The 24484-nt window shown below is 37.1% G+C and overlaps 2 protein-coding genes across 8 annotated transcripts in view; both read left to right on the top strand.

The window, feature by feature from the left end:
• Positions 1–5: 5 nt before the first annotated feature.
• Prx5 (Peroxiredoxin 5) lies at positions 6–2963 on the top strand. Its single transcript, XM_053757124.1, has 3 exons — positions 6–448; positions 517–783; positions 2108–2963. The coding sequence occupies exons 1-3, from the start codon at positions 344–346 to the stop codon at positions 2303–2305; spliced, it is 570 nt and encodes a 189-aa protein (XP_053613099.1). The 5' UTR covers positions 6–343; the 3' UTR covers positions 2306–2963.
• A 330-nt stretch (positions 2964–3293) lies between these two features.
• The window catches only part of LOC128676582 (uncharacterized protein), a 37057-nt gene continuing 15866 nt past the window's right edge, over positions 3294–24484 (top strand). For 3 of the 7 annotated variants that reach the window (XR_008405433.1, XM_053756763.1, XM_053756762.1), the window contains exons 1-2: positions 3296–3567; positions 11510–11675. Coding sequence is in view for 5 of the 7 variants with exons in the window: in XM_053756763.1 (XP_053612738.1) it covers positions 3384–3567; positions 11510–11675 (350 nt within the window). In the remaining 2 variants the exon portion in view is untranslated. Of the gene's footprint in view, positions 3568–4922; positions 5186–11509; positions 11676–24484 lie in introns of those variants that run through there. The other 4 variants (XM_053756765.1, XM_053756764.2, XM_053756767.2 and 1 more) reach the window with 3 other exon arrangements.

The following is a 24484-nucleotide window of genomic DNA, read 5'->3' as shown; positions in this document are numbered from 1 at the left end:
GGATTGAGTTGAGTGAGAGGAGCCGCCAGTAGGAGCCTGCTTGAGAAACACTAGAGATTTTGCTTGAGATGTTTGAGATTGGCAATATTTTTCAATAAGATTTAATATACCTAACGGAAAGGGAAAATTATAAGTTTGATGTACATTTCTGAATTGTCATCAAAGAGCAAATTAAAATCAATAGACATAAAAAATTTCTAAACGTGCCAAACGTCGTTGTCATTCTGACATTTTGATCGCATCGCAATTTTTGCTCATTCGCTCAAGGTTGTGTATTCAATCATCTGTTCGGCCGATCAATATCGACTTTATCAAGTTATAAAAAATACATAAGCAACTACAAATGTTGCTAACGAGGCCGGCAATTATCCGTGGTATTTGTGCATTCAGCAAGCAAACTTCGTGCCGGACGCTGCACTCGACTCAAATAGCAATGGCACCTATCAAGGTAACCTGTTTTTTGTATGTTTATTTAAAATTATGTAACTTTTGGCTGATTTTGCTCGTTGATTATAGGTGGGCGATAGTATCCCGAAAGCGGATTTGTTTGAGGATTCGCCGGCGAACAAAGTGAATATATGTGAGCTGACTTCTGGGAAGAAAGTGGTGTTGTTTGCGGTTCCCGGGGCGTTTACACCGGGGTGCTCGAAGACACATTTGCCAGGCTACGTGCAGAATGCTGACAAGCTAAAGAGCGAGGGAGTGGCAGAGATTGTGTGCGTGTCTGTCAATGACCCCTATGTGATGGCAGCCTGGGGGGCTCAGCACAATACTAAGGGAAAGGTCAGTAGAACATCACTTTGCTCGTTATTAAGGGGCTCCTGAAGTATTGAACACGAAGATTTTATTTTGAAGTAAAATTTCTAATATATGGTATAAATTTCTAATCATCAAATCAAAATCTATATGCAATGGCAAAAAAGAAATCTATATGGACAGCACAATAAACATTGTAATGTTGGGACACTAAGTTCTGTTTTTATTCTATAAGGGAAGTTTTATTAAAAAATAGAATTAGCCAAATTCATTTGGCTAATTCTATTTTTTATATATTCATATATATTCATATTTTCATATATATTCATATATAGACTAAGTTTCTTAACAATAAGACAAATAACTTTGCAGTTTAGGAACACACAAAGTTACTTTCAAATTAATTAATATTATCTGGTAGGTACATATTAATGGTAAACAACAGCATCATACATTAAGATAAATTTATTTATCAATCATTGCTCATTTATATTGAAGTAAATACATTGTGTTGAAATTACATTTCAGATTAATAAAACTATGGATGAAAAAAATGTTACTGCATATAAATTTAATATACAATTAGACATTTTAAATTATTTAATACATTTATAAATACATAAATTTTATTTGTGGATATTTCACACTAACACAAAAAGCTATTGTAATATTAGCACATTTAAGCATTAATATCACAGAATTTCAGATAATACATGGTCAAATGTACCATATTTGACTTTTTTTGCTTCCCTTTCCTTTTTCCAAGCAAAAGCTCAAGCAAAGACATTATCTGTTACTGGCTGTATTTTGTGATTATAATAATAGTTTGATGTTGGCCGGTGTGACCTTCGGCTTCATTTGATAGTAAAAGTAACTGCATGTTGTGTTATTGTCGTGACTTTCAACTTTGAAGGAAACATATATAAGTACCGACATAAAAACTTAGGATTATTATTAACTTTTGGTTGATATGACATATAATAATTAATGCACAAAATAGGTCATTATATTTTTATATTATATTAGGACAAATCACACAGATTGAGCTAGCCCCAAAATAAATTCGAAACTTGTGTTATCGGATATTAACTCAACGATACTATATTTTATAACAAATACATATATAAATAAACATCCAAGACCCGGGCCAATAAGGAAAAGATCATTTTCCATCATGACCCGACCGGGGATCGAACCCGGGACCTCTCGGTTCAGTGGCAAGAACCTTACCACTGCGCCACCGAGGTCGTCATTATCATAATGGAATAAAAACAACTAAATCTGTAACCATATACATTCAAGCCATGCCCATTTTTTTCTTAAGTAGTAAATAAAAGATAATTTTTTTCAGATTCGTATGTTGGCTGACCCCAGTGGTAGCTGGATAAAAATGCTAGACCTCGGTACCAATCTGCCTCCTCTTGGTGGATTCCGTTCCAAGCGGTTTTCTATGATCATCAACGACACTAAAGTGGAAGAGTTGAATGTAGAGCCTGATGGCACGGGGCTTTCATGTTCACTTGCAGACAAACTGAAAGTCAAAAAGTAAAGGATATCCCCATGTGATTGTTAGCCTTAAGCTCACCGCTCCCTTTCAACAAAAAAATTACATTGGAAAAGATTCTTAAGTTTCAACTCTGTAAATAGAATTTACAGTGGCATTTAAAGCTCCTACAATTTTTAGAATATATCCCAGTGTCTGAAAGTACAATTGCTAGAGCTTAGTTGGATGGTGGTTTGCTATCAACATTGGCAAGTCAATGTGACTGGCTGGATGTTTCAAGGTCTAATCTAGGTGTGATAAAATTTTCCACTAATGTGGCTTGCCTCACAAAACTGAATGTTATTCAACAAGTAATAAATGTCATAATTACAAATGGAACTATATAAAATGTTTTCAAGTGATCCCAAAACGACTAAAAGTAATAGGTACTCTTTTTATTGCACCTATGAGGAGCCTATGAAAAGAGTTTTAAGTGTACTTGCAGTACGAAAATACTGTTTTTCGAATTAGGTATTAAGAAAATGAAAAAACTGAGCGAACTAAACTTTTCTAATATTTACTTTGGGATTGTTTTTATAGGTTTAATTTTTGTTGATTGGGCGTGCTTGTTTTTAAATCTAATGCAATCTTTACACGGACCGTAGACTGTGGAAGCACACCCTTGTGATATAAATGGAATAATCATTATAAATATTTAGATTTATTGGCTGTCGTTTTATTTTATTCCTGATTTAAAGAAATAGTAATAATCCTTTCTACATATTGTATTAGTAGGGTAGTTTTCGTCAACATTGAGTAAATGAAACAATACATGCCGGTGACGCACAACGCTAGTACATAAACCCTAGAAATTGAACGATAAAACATAAAATAATACCCCTTTTGCTTTTGACTTTTATCATCTATCATTAAATATGCTCATAACGTTTACATACCTAGGTACTCGATTTATTTATTTACTGATTGGATTATTATTCGCTTATCATCTTTGCCTTAAACGTCAAATGTCATGTGTGCCCCTCCCTCCCGCTCACAATATGTCAAGTCAAGTGAAGCAACAAAACAAACCCCATTGCCGTCCGAATTTAATTCAATAAATTCAAAATAAATAAAGTATGTTATTATGACTAAAACAACAAATATGTACAAACATGTGAACTATTTCGGTACTACTCTGTTTTTGTTCAGTGTTATTTATCTCGCGCGGTTAGTTTTGACAGAAATTTTTGAAGATGAAAGTTCACAAGTGGACGAGTGGCTTGAGCAGAATGATTTGGGAGATTATAAGAAAATGTTCAGGGATTATGGTGAGTTAATAAATAATAATTGTATTCAGGATGTTGAGAATGTTTTTTTTGTAAATCTAGCAGTGGTATAAAGGGGAAATCTGTGTATGAATTGTGTCAATAATAATCATGATCGGTACCTACTGAGTGCTATTACTAAAATCGTAAAAGCCCCAAAATATGAGGACCAATCACTAATAATAAGAGAAATAATAAAATAATAAGATCTGTCCAAAGCGGTTGCATCTCATAATTTTTATATACCTATATATATTATGTAGGTACCTACCATGGGTAGCAGCCACTTGGACCTTTATCAAATGGCACATGTACCTATATAATATTTCTATGGGACATTTCTAGAGGTCATAGATGTAGGATGGCAACATTAGAAACATTAAATTAATTTATATTTATGTGCTAAGAGTGCCAAGCCAATTCTAAGTTAAACATATAGCCTATAGTCCACCAGGTTTTGTTGGGGATTATAAGTTGAGACATTCTTTTGCCATATTACCTATTAGTTATTACAAATTGCGTATATATGTATGTATATCTATAATGTTTACCTATAAATAAGAATAATATTGTAGAAATGTGATAAGTATGGCAATAATTTTTATTTATATATAAAAATATGATTTTCAATGCTTTTTTTCTTAATTATTATAATGCATTATTAATTCATTAAATGTTATGGAAAAGCTAAACTTAGCACAGATATCATTTGCTTAAAAGGTGATTTTGTGTGCGTTTTTGTGATTCATCCTCTATTAAATGGAAAGGAAACTTAATAATGAAATAAATATCAATTTTTTAACTACACTAATAAACTAATTTCTCAAATCTTCCAATGTTTTGGTTCACTAAGTGATTACCAAAGAAATTTTGTGCATCAATTTATAACATGTTTAGTTCTCTATGATTGACTGTATTTATTTGCATTGAGCAAATATATTGTCAAAATATACAATTTACAAAAAATTAAGAAGATACTAAATAAACCTTGCAGTGTTTGTCCAAGGTTTAGCGAAGTGCTCAAGGTGCTCTTTGATATATTAATTAATAAGAATTCTACTAAATAAGTCCAATAATGCATGTAATGCAGTATAACTACTAAACATCATTTTACCACATACATGTCTATAAGCATTTTTCATTCATTGATACAGTTTAGAGCCTCTAAATTGACACTTAATTCTCACAGATCCCAAAAAGTTGGAAATTAAAAAATGTTATCAGTGGCGGCCTATAAAACGGCTCGTGTCAATAGATATAGCTCCCGGGGGCGCAGGCACCACCCAATGACGTCGCCACCACCCCCACCCTGTTTCAAATTCCCCCCCTCTCGCGCTGGGTAGAGGGGCGTTCGCGAAACGGCAGTCGCGCTCCAACCGTCGCGCGAGTTGAACATATATCTTATTATGTAGATTTTCCCTATAAGATCGCTTTTGTGTGTTATCGCAATTCTATACATGTATGTATGTTACAACAATGAATTTCGATAACAGTTCAGAGAACGTTTCGAAGATGTGGCAATTCGACGATACGGAGCACTATCCGATCGGGATGATCCATCTGAACGGCAACAGTAGGCACTCCGGCTTGTCTATGCTGTCCAGCGTGTCACAGTTCTCAGGTATTATGGCCTTTGACTGAAATTATAACTATAGAAACTATAACTATATTTTTGATAGCACATCCGACGGTTGAACGCAGATTTGTTCAGATCTGTTCCAAATCAAAGGTTTGATAATTAAGATTATAAGAACTTTTAAACGTGAAAATTTAAATTTTACAATCTTACAATTCTCAAGGATACTAACTATAAGGATTTCGAACGGTAACTGTTGAGAAAAAAGGCCGAAAGAATAATATTCAACTCTATGATACCTGTCATACGGTATTTTAAGGTTCAATATTATGCTTATTTACGGCGAAAAAAAAAATATTCTCACGAATTTAGAACTTCATTCTATAAACACAAGTGACGAACTTACTGTGTGGTTTGCCCATGTATATATTTATGTTATTTACTTTAATTTTATTTAAGTTGGTTATAAACATGAAAAAATTACGCTACCAATTGTTGTCTATATTCTAGAATTGGACGATAACTCCATTAACAGTGTTAAGTAAGTCTCTCGCCACATAACGATCATAAGCCTATCAATTATAGGAACATACATACCTACTTAGGTAGTGGTGCGCTATTTCGCGTGGCATACCCCATACATATATCCTATGTATAGAACTTTCAATCATAACACATAATTGATCTACGTGCCAAGAAGGGTCAAATCGGGGTGTAGATAACACGAAAGGGTAGGTACATTTGCTAATCCCAATTCTATGTCAGCTTAATTAATATTGATCGAGTCGAAACAAGGAGAAATTTTCGTTGAAACTATACTTATTATTATGCTGGCTATTGCTCGGAGCTACGCTGTAAAAACATACAATATCCATTTAAATTTTAGTAACTAAGTGCATTCTTCCCTATAATAAAGCTTAAGCTAACATTTGGAAAGATTTCAAAAAGGTCAACCCGGCAACACATGCGCGACCTTCACACGTAACTGTGACCTTTTGATAGCAAATTCAAATTCAATATTCTGTATTCAATTTAGGAAGGTATATTATAACATCACTAGATACGTGCCCGGGGCTTCGTTCCCGTGGAAATTTGGGGATAAAAAGTAACCTATGTGTTATTTCATATAACCTGAAATACTATTCTACCCATGTACAAAATTTCATAACAATCCGTCCAGTAGATTTTGTGTGAAAGAGTAACAAACATACACGCATCTTTCACATTTATAAGAATGATATTTTGAAGTATTTATTTAATTTAAATAAAAACGTATACATATTACAATTTATTTGCATCTAATCGGCCGCCTGCCAGTCTGACGTCAACCCTCCATCAGCTGCCAAAGCTGTGTCCCTTAGGTCCTATTACAGGGTGGAACCACGCGCCGTAATAAAAAATATGTATGGCTCATGTGGTCTCTTCAAGCCGAGCCTACAACGATGCCTTGGCCGGTAGCCAGTCCAAGCAAGCCAACAATTTACAACGAGTGACGTGTATTACAGTTTATTATACAAATCGGCCATGATCGCGATGAATCGACATTGCATTGCTTAGCTTGTATTGTTTTTGGGCCCACAAGGGCTTGTCCGCTAGGGTTCTTAGGTTTAAAAGTATTTAAATGGAACACACACAATGGCCTACACTAAATACTAGTACTGAGCTTGTATCGCAGGTCCGATGGACATAAACGGGAGGATATGAAGTGGTACTAATCTAGAGCGCGATTACACGCCATATTCACTTGGAAACATTTTTTGCGTTTCAGAGTTTAATAAAATCAATATAACCGTCGGTCCAGCACAAAGCTCAAAGCTTCAGAATGGAAGCAATCTCTAAACTTTACCGTTCTGTATGCAAAGGAGAACTTGGGAAAGAAATTATATGAATCGTGGGATCCATAGTTTACTCTAAGGATTTGTCTACATAGAGAAATAAGATAATTATTTATGTAACAAAATCTGTACGTCAGGTCATGTTGCATTCGACACATTATAAAAAAAATAATATCTGTGATTTATGTAAAAGAACTTCCCTCGTTGGGAGCTGATCCTGGATTATCAGGTCTTATGATAATAATGCATTGTCATGGAAAATAAAGCGACGTGGAAAATTTCAACTCTGTAGGACAAGCGGAAGTGGGTGATGTTCAATTTGTAAGATTCGATTCCAGACCGACAAGGACAAGTGCAACTAAATGAATGTTTGTAAAAATGCAGCAGTGAGAAAAAGGGAGACAGACTATGCTTTCTCCTGTTTCGATTTCTATATAATATGCTACGCTATAACGCTACGACGTTGTGTAGCACTAGCAACGGCGGCGTAGCTACTGTTCTACGATCTACGACCGATTCTGTCTGTCGTAGACAGTCGTAGCACACCGTAGAATTACATTGTATGTTTTGAGGTTCGTAGTAGCGTTGAAAAAAATACTGTATTTTTTTTCAATCCTTGTTTTTTTTTCCATTCCATATTTTATTCGAAATTTATCGAAAATTTATATAATGTAGTCATATATTTTTATAATGTTTTGGAGGGTAGAATGATTTGTCTTTGTTGTCGCGCGCTTATTCCGTTCTCTGGTAAGTATAAAAGTTTATAAGTAATGAAAATTTGATTCTTTCAAAAAATTTTTTCATGTCTTTCTTAATTTTTTTTTTTGGGAATGTTTCAATGGAACAAACGAGACGGTAAACACTGAAACAGATTGAGCAATATGCTCGCTATACCGCTAAACGTGACCACATCGCATTTAGCAATTATTTACTCAGTTTTCCGCATAAGGGATGCAAAAAAGGATACTTGACTTTTTCATTAACTGAATTTCCATTAAAATCATTGATATCGCGGGACGTAAACTAGGGAAACAAGCTGGGAAATCACAAACATAAAGATACATATTTTTTTATTGAAATTAGTAGTTATTTAGTTTTAATTTTTAATTTTAAGTTATTGTACTTTATGATGTAAATACTTTTATTCTTTTAGTCCATTAGATTAAGTTCTGTTCTTATGTTATAAGTTCAAACCTATTTTTAAAATAAGTAATTTGTAAAATGTCTGTTACAACTAAAATTACTGTGTAATCATAAAAAGATATGGTTCTCACCATATTTTTTTGTGTACAAGATACAGAAAATAATGTAAGGTAAAGATGCACCGAGCCTAGTGGCGCCCTCATTCTAAATCCCTGGGCGCGTTCCCGGCTTTTTACAGCTATGGAACGTAGAAGCCGTTATCTTACTTCTTGTCTTCCACAGGCTGCTTAAATCCTGGAGTTGATGTGTTAGGTTTATTATGAAGGGCTTAGCCGCACTTTAGCGCCAAAAAAGTGTATTTTTTAATTAATCTGTTTTATAAGTATAAATTTATCTTAACAAATTATGATAGGATTTTATTAATCGAAATCTTTATAGTTTTCCGTTACACAATGTAGTTCCAGTTTGAGAATTTTTTCGTCTAGAATAAATGAATTTATTAAAATTTTGTAGTACAAAAGGACATACGTCCTTTAGCCAAACCCCGAAACGTCACGGCCGAGAATGAAATCGGGAACTGTGAGGTAGAAAGAGAGAGAGGATTTTAAGCAGGGTATCTGCAAAGCATACGAAAATTTTATTTCTATATGAACGTATACGTTTACCAAAGGTCAGTTTTTCCAACTTAGTCTATGTACTGTCGTTGTTCCGGGCGTGCTGGATGCAGCCTCTACCTGGGGTCGCGCGGTCGACGGCCCACATTCGACCCGACGGCTATCTAACGTGCTGTCGAAAAGAAACATCCTTACCTTTACATATTATAAAAAAATGTCCCCTTGTCACGTCTGTATTTATGAACGCGAATGAATTTATTTTTGATTGATAAATGATAAAGTACTGATAATGATTTGTTGTTTGTCTTTATCATATTTATAATTTAATAAGAAAATCATAAATGCTTAGTTTTTGTAATCCTCAATAATGTTAGTTGTGTTAGGCCTTTTTACCCAAATGTCCGGAGAAGCGCGTCGGTCTCTACGGCCGCCGGTATGGCGTCCCGGCATCTACTTCACCCCCCGCCATTCATAAAAAAGTTAAAGCATACGAGGAATATGTGTGATACATTATACATTTAACATAGAGTTGTATGTATTAATAGGAAGTAAGATTCGTGATCTACGGCGTATATATCTCAGTTCCGTGTCCCACTTAGCAACAAGTGAACTGGGTTGCTGTACATATGTGTGCGACCACAAAGGCTGAATAATAATACTCTGCTGCTGATTTGAAGCCTTTGTACAGTTTAATTGAGAAGGAAGCTAGGAGCTGTAGTTAGGGTGCTTGTTTCATTGAAGTACAGAGTAGCCTTTGCTCGCGGGTTCGCCCGCGTTATATTTCCGGGATGAAAGGTACCCTATGTCCTTCTCCATTTTCGCGTTTATAATATTAGTTAGTTTTATAATCAATTTATGATACATTTACCAAATTCGGCGTCAATTTTCTGATCGTGATCGCGAAATTCTGATCCTAGAATAGGATCACTATATACGTGGATGTCGTAAGAGGCGATTAAGGAAAAATGGTTTTTATGGGAGATTATAGGACTAGCTGATGCCCGCGACTTCGTTCACATGGTGTCTGTGACTCCAGTAAATTATAAATGTGAGGATGTGTTACTAAGTTATGCCAAACCGGCTGGAAGGACTTTATTAAAGATTTATGATCCGTCGACATCGAATATTATGCCTAAAACCGCATTCACCACGTGGATCCACTCCTCCCAGCTTGTGCTATTGTGTATAAATCATAATCCTAAACTATGAAATAAGTAAAATTACTTATTACGCTGAACAAAGCTAGGTCTCGAACACTCCCGACTTTCAATCGCTCCCGGATCATTATCGAGTTAACGTCGAAACTTCTTATCGAAGGGAATTAGTTAATGGAATCGAGCGTCGATGACTTGTTATTAAGTGGGGGCAGAGAGCAAACAGTCTAAAATAATACCGGCTTGTTTTCGTAAGTGATTGACAGGTATAGCGGAATAGGGGAAAGATTGATTTAGATTATAGTATCAGTATCACGTCATCACGATAACCTCAAAAACTACTGCACGGATTTTACATAGCGTGATTTTAGAGGATTAGGTATAATATATTATGGTTTTATCCGACCGAAGCTGCCCGCTCGCTTGCTTTTCACATAAGTCCGCCTCATGCAGTTAAACCATTTTTTTTAGTTTAGTAACGAGGGAATCGTTTCATTGAGGAGGTAAAGGATACTGGCCCATACAGCCAAGTCTTTTGTAAAATAATATTTGTAATAAAAGTGTCTGTCCACTGAAGAATAAAGAAGGAATAAGCCACGTCTGTATTGGATAAAAAACAGTAGAGGCCTAACAGGCTTAGTTTTTAGTGATAAAAAATTTAGACATATAAATTCTTAGGATATGTTAAGTCCTATATACCATTATGGCGTCTGAAACTGACTCTTTTTTTTTGTGTTATGCCTCCACCGTTCGCCAAAACGATGATTTTGCCAACGTCAAGGTTGAGATTGACACGGTATATATAGTTATGTTATAATATCAATATTGAAACACGGTTCAGTGTGTAACCTAAAATATAAGTATATATAAATATATAATTTCGTAAATCTGTGTCTGACAGCCATCAATACTCACTTAACCTTTTCCGGCCAGCCTTATGACCTGTGACGTCCTTGTCAGAAGTCAGGGTCGGCCGTCTGCGTTGCCAGGCAACGAGTCCACAACACGCCCTTACTTAATTATAGCTGGCTCACGTGACGAAGCTTTATAGGGTTATGTCTGCTTATCATGCTAGTTCAGGTTTCTGGGGCATACCATGTATTATAAAACACGTAGTAAGTCATTGAGTCCATATGTATCTCTCTTGTGACAGATAAGACAGCATGCAGCAAAAGTTACATTGCTGTAAATTGAACTTTTTGCGCCCAAAATGGAACATTATATCATAGCTATTATTACGTTCCACGTTGGGCGCCATGTGACTGAAAAACAATGAGTGCTTTATATTCAACTTACTCACTTGAATTGTATTGAACTGACGCCTGATGTACGACCATTATTTATGGAAGAACTAGCAAAAGCCCGTGACGTTGCCCACGTGAAGTTCCCATGGGATATTTTTTGTCCTCAATCTAAGAAGACTTCCCCTCAATCATGCTAATAATTTTCGCTAAATCGCAATTGAACCTCGATCGTTATAATATGAACCCTGTCGGATATTTGCAAATCAAGAAAATGGAACGGCAGGTGTATCAAATAATAAAAGTTAGTTAAATTACATGGGAGCGAATTTTATTATTAGATATTTATAGTCACGTACATACAGATGGTATTTGTCTTTAGGCATCTCCACACTGTCCGGTTGCGGGTCGCCGGAGGCGGTGGACGGGCTGCCGGAGATGCCGCCGTCGGAGGAGAAGAGGCTGCGGCGCGCTGCTCACGTGCTCCAGCAGCGACTCATACTGCGGCAGTGGCTAATATCATTCAAGCTCCAGCACGCGTATACCAAGTATGTGTCCGATTAGACAAGCAAGAAGAAACTCTAGCGGACTCTGGGCTCTGACGATCAAGGGTGGTGGAAGAAATCGGGAAAACGCTCAGTAGAAAGAAGCAAATAATACGGGACGCTCATGTGTGTTTAGCGACGGAAAAGTAGTTTGGCCGCGTTTTTGAGGCACACTCGTTTGGAAATAGTTTTCTACAAGACTGGAACTATGGTCGACTTTTCCGTAGATTTGTATGACCCGTATTTCGATAACAAGAATATGTTTCTTTTTGCTTCTATCTCCTGAGCGTTTTCTAGGTTGTTTCCACCGCCATTGAGCGTCGATGCGTCCGCTTGTTTCTTCTTAGTTTCTACATATTATAAAAGTCAAAGTACTCTGCCGCGACTGTCTATCTGTACGCGATAAACTGTTGAGTTTATCATGAACAGACAAAAATTTTATAGTTGTTGATTTATTGCACGAATTTTCATGTGATTTATCCAATATATAGCCATTCATGAGGAAGGTTTGGGTGCATAATTCATTATGTTTTTACCCGAGCGAGGCTGGGACGGGCTCCTAGTGTCTTATATAATATTAAATCTATTTATTGTCGAAAGCACTTGACTGACATTCCCCAGAGTAAGTAGAAGTTGCAACAAAAACGATACGTTATTATATCGTCCCGAGGCTAACAAGCTAACTTCACCGCTTCTCCCTCAAGCGCCAACTTGAGTAATTAACTTTGCCAAGTTTTGTCGTTATTTATTTTCTTATCTGTTATTTTTTTTTAGAATATAAAGTTTGCATGCATACCCAATGAATACTGCTAAGGAAGACTATTTAATTTTATCTTCATTTTTTGTTGTCAATATGGGACCCAGGAAATAACAAAACAACGTTTTTGTGGTTAAGGTAGTCGTAAAGTCATGTCAGAAGGCTTTAGGTGACTTGTTTAAATATGACACAAGTTTTAGTAATAATATACTGGAAAGAAAGAAGATGTGCGTTATAAAATCTGTGCCCAGGACTCCAACAAAGGCAAAAAACTATAAAATATGCATCAATAAAACCCAATCGCGCCATAAGACCAAACGACCTCTTTTCGTATTAATTGCGCCTTTTGGGAGTACGGTCTACACCACATCGGCCAGTACGAATTTATAGCTGCCCTGCCTCTATCACTGCCCTATGTAGGACTATGCTGGATAACTTGTTGTTACATGTTGTTGACTGTACTCGTCTGGTATTTCATATCCCTAATGATATTCGCGTCGGAAATCGAAAGCGAACTAGGGAAGATGGCAGAATATCAAGCTGTACCTACACCTAATTGAAATTAAGAAACAATTCGATTTCTTTGGCTAAAATTACTTCAAACGTTATGAACTTACTTACTACGCTGGCTCAGTGACCCCAAGTGGATATTGGCCTCCGAAACGAGAGTACGCCATAATCTTTTGTTCTGCACGAAGGTCTGCCAATTGACCGCTCCCAGCTCGTGCATCAGCCTTCACAGCGTCGCTCCAGCGATATCTGGGACGTCCGACTGGGCGCTTCCCCGACACCTCTCCCAGATAAGCTGATTTAACGCCACGATCCTCCCTCATTCTCTCTAGATGACCAAGCCAGCGTAGTCGCTGTGACTTTGAACTATGTTATAAAAAACAAAGTTATGTTTTGCTGGCGACAAATGGCTTTCCTCTAAAGATCAGAGTCACTCTGAACTAAAATATGGATTAAACTTCACTCAGCGGTGTTCCCGAATAGGATTGGGGCCCATCAGTATTGTCTATCGAAAGTCTGCAACGCATCAGTGACTGTCTACCCCGTAAGGTATCTATAGCCTTCTCGTATCAACCTGTCCTCACGTGTACAAAGCTAAGGGCACTTCGGAGGCTCGTCAATATTGCTGCATCGGGGTCAATAGGGCTCCGGTGTGAAACAAAGCCGCTAAAATAACCTATTTTTATGCATTCAAACAAAAGATCAAGGCATCGAAGCGGTGGTGGCCCTGTGGTTAGGACCGTCCGCCAGAGATCGAAGGGTCCCAGGTTCGAATCCTACTCGTGCCACATGAGTTTTTATACCAATCTGACTCATATATAGTAGTTTTCATAGACCACCACTTGTTTCCGGTGAAGGAAAACATCGTGAGGAAACCAGCACATTGGTCGACAGTTTAGTTCACTGATATGTGTGCGACTTTTTTCCACTACATCGTCGTAAAAGTCATGACAGATGCCTTTGGGCGACTTGAATGAAGTCTGACACCAGTGTTAGCAATTACACACTCGATATGAATGAATGGGGCTTTGCATTTCAAATGTCACTATAGAATCGATTCGCAGTGAGACGCAGCTAACCAATCACAGTGCGGCATAGAGACGCGACGACTACCACACCGCAATGTGATTGATTTGCTGCGTCAATCGACTCGACTCAATAGTGATTTCTGCATTGCAAACCCACTTCCCCGTTAGCTTCCGCCCACCCGAGGGTCAACTGAGCAGAAACGTTTCTACCGCACGTAATAAATCAAGCTAACTAACCTTGCAGAAGTGAGCTCTTAAAGCTTTGAATATACTGCAACGGAGGCGAGCTAACTAATCCCTTGAGTACAGTCAACAACACATCAAGTTACCCTGCGTGAACCTCTATGGCGCAATAATAGAGGCGAGTTTGCAATAAATTTGGGTAGGTTGATGTGCTGTACAGTACCCCCTGACCTACGGTTCTCTTGAAGAGAGTATTCAGAATGAATCAATCTCTGTTTAATCCAATGGGAAGAGAATGATAGCTTTAAATCTACCACCGCCATCATTATCATGTTCAAACTATATCAATTCACTGATTGGGATAGGCCAAAAAATCCTACTAATATAATAAATGCGAAAATTGGTAAACATGTATGTGTGTTAAAATCTACTGGACGGATTGTTATGAAATTTGGTACACGCGTAGAATATAACCTGAAATTAGACATAGGGAATTTTTATGTGTAATGATTAGATAGTTCATAGTATTAGAGCTAATGCATTCGATTGGAAAAAGTTTTTTTTTTATCTTTTACAAAAATCTATTTTTTGCCACAAGGACACACACATGAGACACGCAGCATCAAGACGACGAGACGACACGACAAAAAAAATCACCACTTCGATCAAAATGTTTGCATCAAATAGTATAAAATAATCATATAGCACAGAATACAACCCGGTACATAACCATATAGTCGTATAAATATTATATTTCATACCCAAAGCAATATCGGAATATCACGAGCAGAGATAAAATATCCATAGTGCGTTTATAACGTGTGCGGATAACGGGCGAGCACAGGGCCGGATTGTTGGGGCCCTGTACCCTGTGCTGTGATAGGCTTTTTAGGGTTCCGTACCTCAAAAGGTAAAAACGAAACCCTAATAGGATCACTTCGTTGTCCGTCTGTTTGTCTGTCCGTCTGTCAAGACTCTTTTTCTCAGGAACGCGTAAAGGTTTCATGTTGAAATATATACCAAATATCCAAGTCTACGGACTCTTTCTGCTGGGAAATAAGAATTGTAATTATGAAGTCATGGGAATCGAGTGTGTCATGCTCACTCAAATGGTCAATCTGGTAGTGGCTTCGTGGGCCGGGTCGTGAGGTTCCCTCTATTATGGTTGAGCCACGCGATGGCTGTCCCATGCGCCAACTCGTGAACGGGTGCTGTCAGAGGGAACTGGTCATCTCGTTTCTCATATATTTTCATGTAAGTTAATTGTGTTTATATATATATATATATATATATATATATATATATATTATAATGAGCACTCGGATCACAATCGTAACCTGTTTTGATATACCTTTTGACTATGTACATTATGTACTTTTATATATTATTAGAAAAAAAAAACATTGTAAGAAACAATAATGGTAAGCCGATCTGGCATGATAGGGACCAACACTGTTCAAATGAGTTTCTTTCGGGATTTCTTCATTTAGTGGTCGTTCCGAAATGCCAGTAGTTTGTAGCTTGTGAGAAATAACTATAAATATAACAATTGACGAGAAAAAGTGCTTGTGAAGGTCTAATTTCTGAATAAATGATTTGAATTTGAATTTGAAAAAAAACAAACTTATACTATTTTTATGTCGCATATTTTGCTATATTTTGCAATCTCACAAGGGAATCAAAACCTAGGTCATCGGACCTAGAATCATGAAATTTGGGATAAAGTAAGGGCATACTATGTTTATATAGGAAAAAATCCAAAAATTGGTAATTTATACTTACATCACTTACTTTACACTTAAGGATTTCCACATGCCACGTTTTATTGTAATTAATGAACATAAGATAATTGTACCTCAAGTTATCGGATTAAGTTTTCAGTCGACATTTTCGAATATTTTCTTCAGTTGATGGGGGCCCGGCCCGGCCCGGACAGTCCGGCCCTGGGCGAAACACATGTATAAACAAAAGCTCTTTGTCTGTCGGCATGAAGCGCTTCGGCGAAGGCTCGCGAGATAAACTATCGGCTCACCGAAAAGCTCGTGTATTTTAGACAATAGTGTCATTGTTATTGTTTGTTTTCCACACATTTATAACTGAAAAATAATTAAATAATTTTGGCTGTGGATCCATGCTGAAATGCTGACTTGCCGCGATGTAGTTACGTCACTGTTTCTCTCTCTCCCTCTCTCTCTCATTTTCACATATTCCTCGTTGCATTTGGAGCTGTGACGCAGCGTAAACCTTAAAATTTTGAAGATTAAGTTATATTAATTTATTTAAGCTTTTCTATTATGTCACGTCAGTTTTGTGAACGTTTAAAAATATATATTATTCCAAGTTCTGTGGTCAGGAAACGGGAGTATATTTAGGTTGTTTAGGTGGCCGTCGGTGACACGGAAAAGGGCCAAGTACCCAGAGGAAAAAGGCCAAGTATAATGGCGGAGAAATGACGCCCGCCGGGATGGAAATTAAAACGCGACGTAAACAACCACTATCGGCGGGAAAATCGGGATATTAGGAATTTCCTTGCGTTAATGGAGACTCATAAACACAGAACAAATACAGGTTAAATATGGTCCTTTTGTTTGCTTTTCGTTGACATTTCAGTTCACTAGTGCGTACGCTTGCCACTAGATGACGGCGTCAGATGCTTTGTGGTGACTTGAATAAAATACACATTACGCATTTTTTGTTTCTCCTACATATGTAGTGTAAATTATTATCTGAAGAAAAACCGCGTAACTCAAACCTCGCCATACCTTGGGGAACTGTTTCGTTCACCAGTGACACAATGAAGCGGCTCCAGTGACTCTAATTTATGTTTTTATTCCATAAAAATAATTTCTTTGAACCAGAAAGCAGAGCAATAAGCTAAATGACTAACCTATTTCCCAGAATTCAAACTGAGCCAAGGCAATCCACTAACTAGACGTTACGTAATGAAAGTGCATAATTCAGTGCAGCTATCGTGCACAGTTGGTTAAGATTTACTTACCCGCCTGCCTCTGCATGGTCTTGGCAATAAATACAACTTAAGAAGTGCTGGCTTGATGGTAGTTTCATCGTAAATAGACTTTGGTACAAAGGTCGTCTGTATGGGTACCTCACTCTTATATATTTAGCCACAAAACAGCAGGGCTTGTATTGTTGTGTTCCGGTTTGAAGTGAAGGGTGAGAGTGGCAAAAGATCCTAGGACACTAGGTAGACGGGTGTTGCAGACGCTCATAGGCTGTGGTGACAACCTACCAATCAGATGGTACGGTACATCTTTGCCTGCCTAAAAATAGACAATGATGATTCGTACCAATACGCCGAAGACCGTACGAGATGGAAATAAGTAGGCAAGCAGCCCAAAGTTATGACTGAGGAAGCTCTCCATCCGAACAAGCGTTAAGTGGCCAAATGTGTTACTTCTGTTTTTTTTTTATCTAGCCTGTTGTTGTGTCCCACTGCTGGGCAAAGGCCTCCCCTTCCTTTCGGCCAACTCCGCAGGAATCCATCAACATCGTCCCGCAATCTCTTTCGTGGTCTCCCTCTGCGCCTTCACCCTTCTGGCACCCAAGGGTAGCCATGCGGCCGAATGTTTATTTCAGTTAACAATTAAAAAATGGTCGGCAAATTATTAAACATTTTTGATGCATTAAAGAAAAGAAAACCTTTTTTCGGAACCTCAATGCCACTCCAACAATTCGTTTTCGTTTCTTCGAAATCTTTTGTCATTTACAGTCTCATCGCTGCCAGCCATCAGATTCCTGGTCCAAGGAGTAAAAGAGAAATGATTCTAAAATAAATCGACAATAAAATAATCAAGTTTATATAATTCGACGACCTCGGTGGCGCAGTAGTAAAGTTCTTGCCACTGAACCGAGAGGTCCCGGGTTCGATCCCCGGTCGGGTCATGATGGAAAATGATCTTTTTCTGATTGGCCCGGGTCTTGGATGTTTATCTATATATGTATATGTTATAAAAATATAGTATCGTTGAGTTAGTATCCCATAACACAAGTCTCGAACTTACTTTGGGTCTAGCTCAATCTGTGTGATTTGTCCTAATATATTTATTTATTATTTATTTATTTTCCTCAGAAAGTTTTGTAGTGTTTTTTCTTATCAGAATTTTCACAGTACATAATCTTTCTGTCATTAAACATGGGTTGACCCAGCAACCTACTTTGAGTTGCAAATTCACCACCATAATTCTCGCTTATCGGTCGGTAACCGTCGGTTATACCCTGCACTGCACGCGAGCTGAGAATAATGCTAGTTGATGTTTAGAACTATGTACGATGTCTAACCATCTGGAATGACCTCTACCGAGGGAACAATATAACAATGTCCTCTGTCACGTCTGTCTGTTCGTGATAAACTCAAAAACTGCTGCACGGATTTTCACGCGGTTTTCACTGATAGATAGTGTGATTCCTGGGGAAGATGATCCCTGGGAGCCATATTCGGCTTCCAATGTATTTTGTCCATTAGGCATGCTTTTCATAATATTGGGAACTGAAGCGTCGTGAAAACTTTCAACTCTGTAGGAAAATCGGAAGTTTGTCAATATCCATTTGATGAAGATCAAAGAGTCATTTTGTGTTTTTTGTTGTAAACAAAGACACAAACAAACACACTTTCACATTTATAATATGGAAGTATGGATTCTAAGCTATAGAACACTGCAAGAGACTCGCAATAGTTTGTTGAAATACTCTGTTTGCTTTTCTGTTTGTTTAGGTTTGTTTGTTCTTGTTATCTCGTGAACTTAAACGCGAGACCACGATAGCACTAATTCATATTTATACATATATATGTATAAATATGAATTAGTATAGAATAATGATATCATTATTCTTGTGTTATGTATATACTATACTTAATACAGGCTATGTTTAGTGATCAGTAAAGTCGGGGCAGATGCCGACACGCCGACAGGAATTAGCGTATATTGTATATTATACGCTAATTCCTCACATTCACAAACACTCACATGCAAATGCGAGTGTTTGTGAATGTGATCTGCAAAATCTAGCTAAAGCAATATACGTCAAAACTGTTCGACGACAACCTTATTATAGGTCGGTGGCTTTTTATAAACCAGTAAAATTTTATTAATATAATCAGAACATGTCAAAGCACTTATTCGGAAAGACCGACACATACACTTTCCACGTCATAATATTTTACACAGTTACAAATTAGCATGTCGGAAAAATCACTGCTGAGAAGAAATGGCGAGAGAAACAAATTTAAACAGTATTTGTCTCTATTGCGCCAGAAGAGCTAACCTCATGAATATAATAACATCGTAAAAAATATTCTGCACAAACGAACCACGATAGTGACATATTGACGTATCGATGTTCCATCGATAGGACTCTATCGAGCGGCAGCACTACGCTACTATTTGTTTAAAAAATTCAAACTCAATTTGGAATGACCTTTGCTACCGTGTCCCTTTCATATTCATAAACAAAGTAAACTGGTTAACGGGGCTAAACAATCAGAAATACATTACGCCTTAATTAAATTGGTTTATTGTCTAAATTAGCTTCAAAAACTAACTTTGTATAAATGGTTTTTGCCCGTCTGGGTAATCGTGTTAGAAAGTAATTGTATTTTATAAATGATCTTTACTTGTAATGCTCTATGAAATTGAAGCGGTCGTAGTCCAGTGGTTAAGACGCCTGTGAACCTAATGATGTTTCGATTACCAGCAAAGGAAAACATGTCGCGACGAAACCTATTAACTTGTGAGTGAAATGGAGAAGGCAATTACAAACCACTCTTTATGCCAACTAAGTCGTTGTGTGTGTTTCATTCCACATAATTAGCATGCTCCTCGCACCACACATTACGCACTAAGTTTGTATTATCCTTTTTTACTTAGTTAATGGGTTCGGTGGAAATAAACACCGAAACTAACACAAGAAACCCAGAGCCGCTGAATATTTATAATTGTACCTTTCATGTTACAAATATCTCAAATCACAAGAATTAAACCCAAGACTCCAGATAGTGGTCGGTCGTGGTGACTACGCCACGAGGTCGACAATGTATGGGCTAACTTCCAAAGTCCTCTCAACTCCTATGAATAATTCTCAAGTGCTCATCCATTAAGTCGTCTCGTCTCCTCGCTCGGACGAATAATGTCGTCTGGGCGTAATGAAGCGAGATTTTTATTATAGGTAAGTATACTTATTAATCCCTATTTTTCTTGTATCTTGATTTTATTACTTTCTCATTGTTCAATGTGTGCAATTAACTTACTCGTGTACTGAAGCCCCCTGCATTGCTATTTCACTTCTTATACTCAGAAATGAAGAATACGTCTTCATTTCTGAGATTCGCGACCATTATTTGGAATGTGTGAACGACTTCCTGGGCAATATTAATGTTGTGGTTTGTCATATTGTCTTCGCCATTTTATATAATAGTTGGTCGATCATCAACTAGAACACAGGAGGGCTACGCGAACGCGTGAAAGCGCGATTGTGTAATCATGCCACCGCTGTTAAGGTATTTGCCGATTGCGTAAAATCTGACAATTGAAGCGTATATCAGGAAGGAAAATTATAATCAGAAAAAAATACTGAACCGCCAAAAAAAATACTTCGGTATTTTTGTCATCACACCGAACACAGTGACACACCGAACACGGTTCGGTATAATACCGTACACCTGGCAACCCTGGCCTAATATATACATTCAAGTAGTTTATATATGACTAGATGTGGCCCGGGGCTTCGCTCCCATGGGAATTTTGAGATAAAATAAAGCCTATAATGGTGAAAGAAATTTTGAAATCGGTTCGGTAGTTTCGGAGATTACCCGCCTCAAACATACCAACTCACAAACGCTTACCTCTTTATAATAATAGTATAGATAGTACAGATGGACATTGCTGTTCATCGTTCCAATAAGTTCAACGGGCGGAGTAATGCCAAGAACATTCTCTATCAGTCAACCTTTAGCTCTGCATCCAGTTTAAACCAGTTTCCTATTCCAGCCCCCAGTGAACTCGTCATTGAATCAATGTATATCACGATACGGTCGACGGTAACAAAGTTACTGCTGATTCGATTCCGGGAACCGAAAGCTCGAAGCTCGAAAGCTGAGCGAACTGCACTCGGCGTCATACGTGAGCGACTAAAGATAGTACGACCCGATGCGACTCTGTGCGGATATGATAGATTACGGCGACTGCATACGCCGCTGCACAAGTAAATGTATATTGTATACAGTTACAAATATATACAATTTGGACATGAGACACAGTTACACATGACACAGACCCACACACATTTACCAACTTGATTTAATTTTAAGCTGGTAAAACTTTGCTAAAGAGATAATTATTTATGGGGAATTTTATTTCACAAGCAGGGAACTATTTTGTCAATGCAGATAAATAGATGTACATTTGATTTGACGTTGCCTCAACGCATTTGTCGTTTACTTAGGACGTCTGGTGAGCTTTGGGACCGTTTTGTCTGACATAGAGTTCAGGGATTAGCGTTTGAGGAATTTTAAATGCAGTTCTTTTGTCAGAAAAGGGATGGTTTAACTATTGGTGGATTTACTATATTTATCACTAACTCTCTTTTATTTTCGTCCGCAACTGTGGATTAAATAGTTATGAAAACCACCGATAGTTCAATGCCAGATAAATTTTATCGTTCGTTAACTTTATCGTTATTCGTATTCTTACTAAACTTTATCGTTCAATGTATATAAAATAGAAAAATAATTGTTAATAATCTCAAAAAGATTTTCCCACGGGAACAATTATTTTTCTGGGATGGACCCCATGTCCTTCTCCTTACTTCAAACTACATGTACGCAAAATTTCAAGAAGATTGGTTGAGTGGATAAAGCGTGAAGAGGTAGCAAACAAACTTACTTTCGCATTTATAATATTACTTAGGATGCTTCCGAAGCTGACTAACAGACAGGGCACGGCCAAAACTATTGTAGAATGCTGATATTTTGTATATATGTTCCTTGAAGAATAGAGGAGAATACTAAACAAGTTGTTCGCAAAACAACAACAAGAAACGATATTTTTACGCACGAAGTTATTTCATCGTCTCGTTTCCATAGCTCATTTTTCCCGCGCTCCGGTATCGCGGGTATCGTAAAATCAGCAGCTTTGGCTCGCGCACAGGGCCGACATCAGACATGCATAACATAACAGGGTTACTGGTAACTCTAACGCATAACCTTCCAAAGAGACTAACATCTTTTGTTCTACGACTTTTGTCTAAACGTAATAAATACAAAAAAATTCCTTTTTTTATTAGTTTTAATGTCGTTTGTATAAAACGTTAACTCTATGTTCGATTCCGCTACATAACCGTCTCGTGTTGCTTGGCTATTGCATAGAGTTAAGATGTGTAGAATCGCAAATTAGATTGTATTTGTTTTATATGAAAAAAAAACTACGAATCACGAAAAGTCGTAGAATAAAAGTTGCTTGTTTTGACATGATTGATATTTGATATAAAAACACATCTTTTGGCCTTCATTGGTTGCAGAGTTAATATAAAAAAATATATATCTCGTAGTCATAAGTCCTTGCTTTTGCAGAGATTATTCCTACATATCTGCAAACATTGTTATCAAAGCTTGTGTCGTTATATTTGCATGCTTTAGGTACATCTAGTAACAAACACTCTATAAAAGGGATATTTCAGTTTTTTTAACTAAGTATGCAACAAAAAAATAAAATAACAATAAACGTAATCATCTTTGGAGACGAGTTTACTTTCATTGCTATAGCTCAATAATACACCCAATAGAGGAAGATGGCGAGGCGGTACAATCTCAGCAAATTTTCAAAAGAATTGTAAGCCTTTGCCGTGAACAGAGAAGGATAGAAAAGAAAAGTACAAGAAAAAAATAAAAAGCAATAACACAATAAGAAAAAAATCTTTTAGTCCATTTTCATAACTGTTTTTATAACTAGCAACAAAAAGGGAAATTTACTTGCTAAACCCGACACTGGCAATGGTCGTAAACGGACAGTCATGGCGAAATGAATTGCGGATAAAAAGGGTGTTTTATTCGCACAGTTCAAACGAGTTCACACCCGGCTGGCTGGCCTTTCAAATTTGTCAAATGATGATGAAGAACTTGGAAAAGGGTATAGAAATTACATATTTTCACTTGAACTTTTTGGTATGGAAAATATGTACAAAAGCGGTCAAGTGCGAGCAGGACTCGCGCACGGAGGGTTCAGAAGTACATTTAAAAAAAAAAAAAAATTAACACAATATTACTTCTGGAGATGTGAACAATAGAGATTCAAATTGTTTTGTAATTTTATATAGAAATGGCTAGAAATAAGTTGTGCTCAAAGAAACCATTCAATTTTAAACTAACAAAACTGATTATTACAGCTAAGTACTTGTAGTTAGTACAAACAGCTTCATTTGAATCTATTTCAGGAACTAGCCTCGCACAAAGGTTATCAGTAAATTTAAAACAAGTACTGTAATCTTTGTAAATAGGAAAATGAACGGTTATTATTATTATGTATCTCCTTTTATAAATTCACGGCACTAAGTCCGGTCCTTTGAGAGGCTTGCGTGGGGATATGGATCCAACACGTAGAGGCCCTATGGAGAGTTTTGATGTCGTGTAGGTTTCCCGCCAAAACCCGCTCGCGGATATACCAATAAAATGATATGCCCATGAAGCAGGTATTGGCGGGAGTGTGAACTATTGTAGAATAATGGATAGAAGTACTGGTCTATAGAATGAAATTTGGATTATTATTGTTTTTGAAAGTACAGTATATTTGAAAACAGTTTAGTTATTTATCTAAATAGTAAATCAAAATATAACAGAAACAATAATGATTATCTATCCTTTACCTATGTAAGTATGTAAGCTTCCTCAAAGAGGGTTGATTCAGCCAGTAGAAATTACAAAAGGTTCACAACCGAATTCGAAATTTGAAATGTTCATCTTTTGCGTTGCCTCGAAGCGTCACAACATACGACTAAGAATTTAGAATATGCGCGGATACGAGAGAGATCACTGATCGATGAATATCGAAACCAATTTCCTACCGATTGTAATGTCCTCCTGATATCTGCTGCCCGTAATACGTTCCTTATCCCCGCGTATTATAAATTTAATCTCCTTTCATTTTGTAAGATTCTTGCTTCATTTTATTGGATCTTGGAGAAAATTCTATAGCATTGCTGCACGTAATGGATGTATTATCATCTCAGCTAGCTTAGAGGTCGTGCAATATAATCTGAAATATTGTTTTTTAGATTTAAAAGGTGGATGTGACAAATAGGGGATTTTGTTGCTTCCATAAAATAAA

The sequence above is a fragment of the Plodia interpunctella genome, chromosome 16 (genome assembly GCF_027563975.2).
Source record: "Plodia interpunctella isolate USDA-ARS_2022_Savannah chromosome 16, ilPloInte3.2, whole genome shotgun sequence".
NCBI lineage: Eukaryota > Metazoa > Arthropoda > Insecta > Lepidoptera > Pyralidae > Plodia > Plodia interpunctella.
The sequence above is the reverse complement of the archived record's forward strand: the minus strand, read 5'-3'. Positions and strand labels throughout refer to the sequence as shown.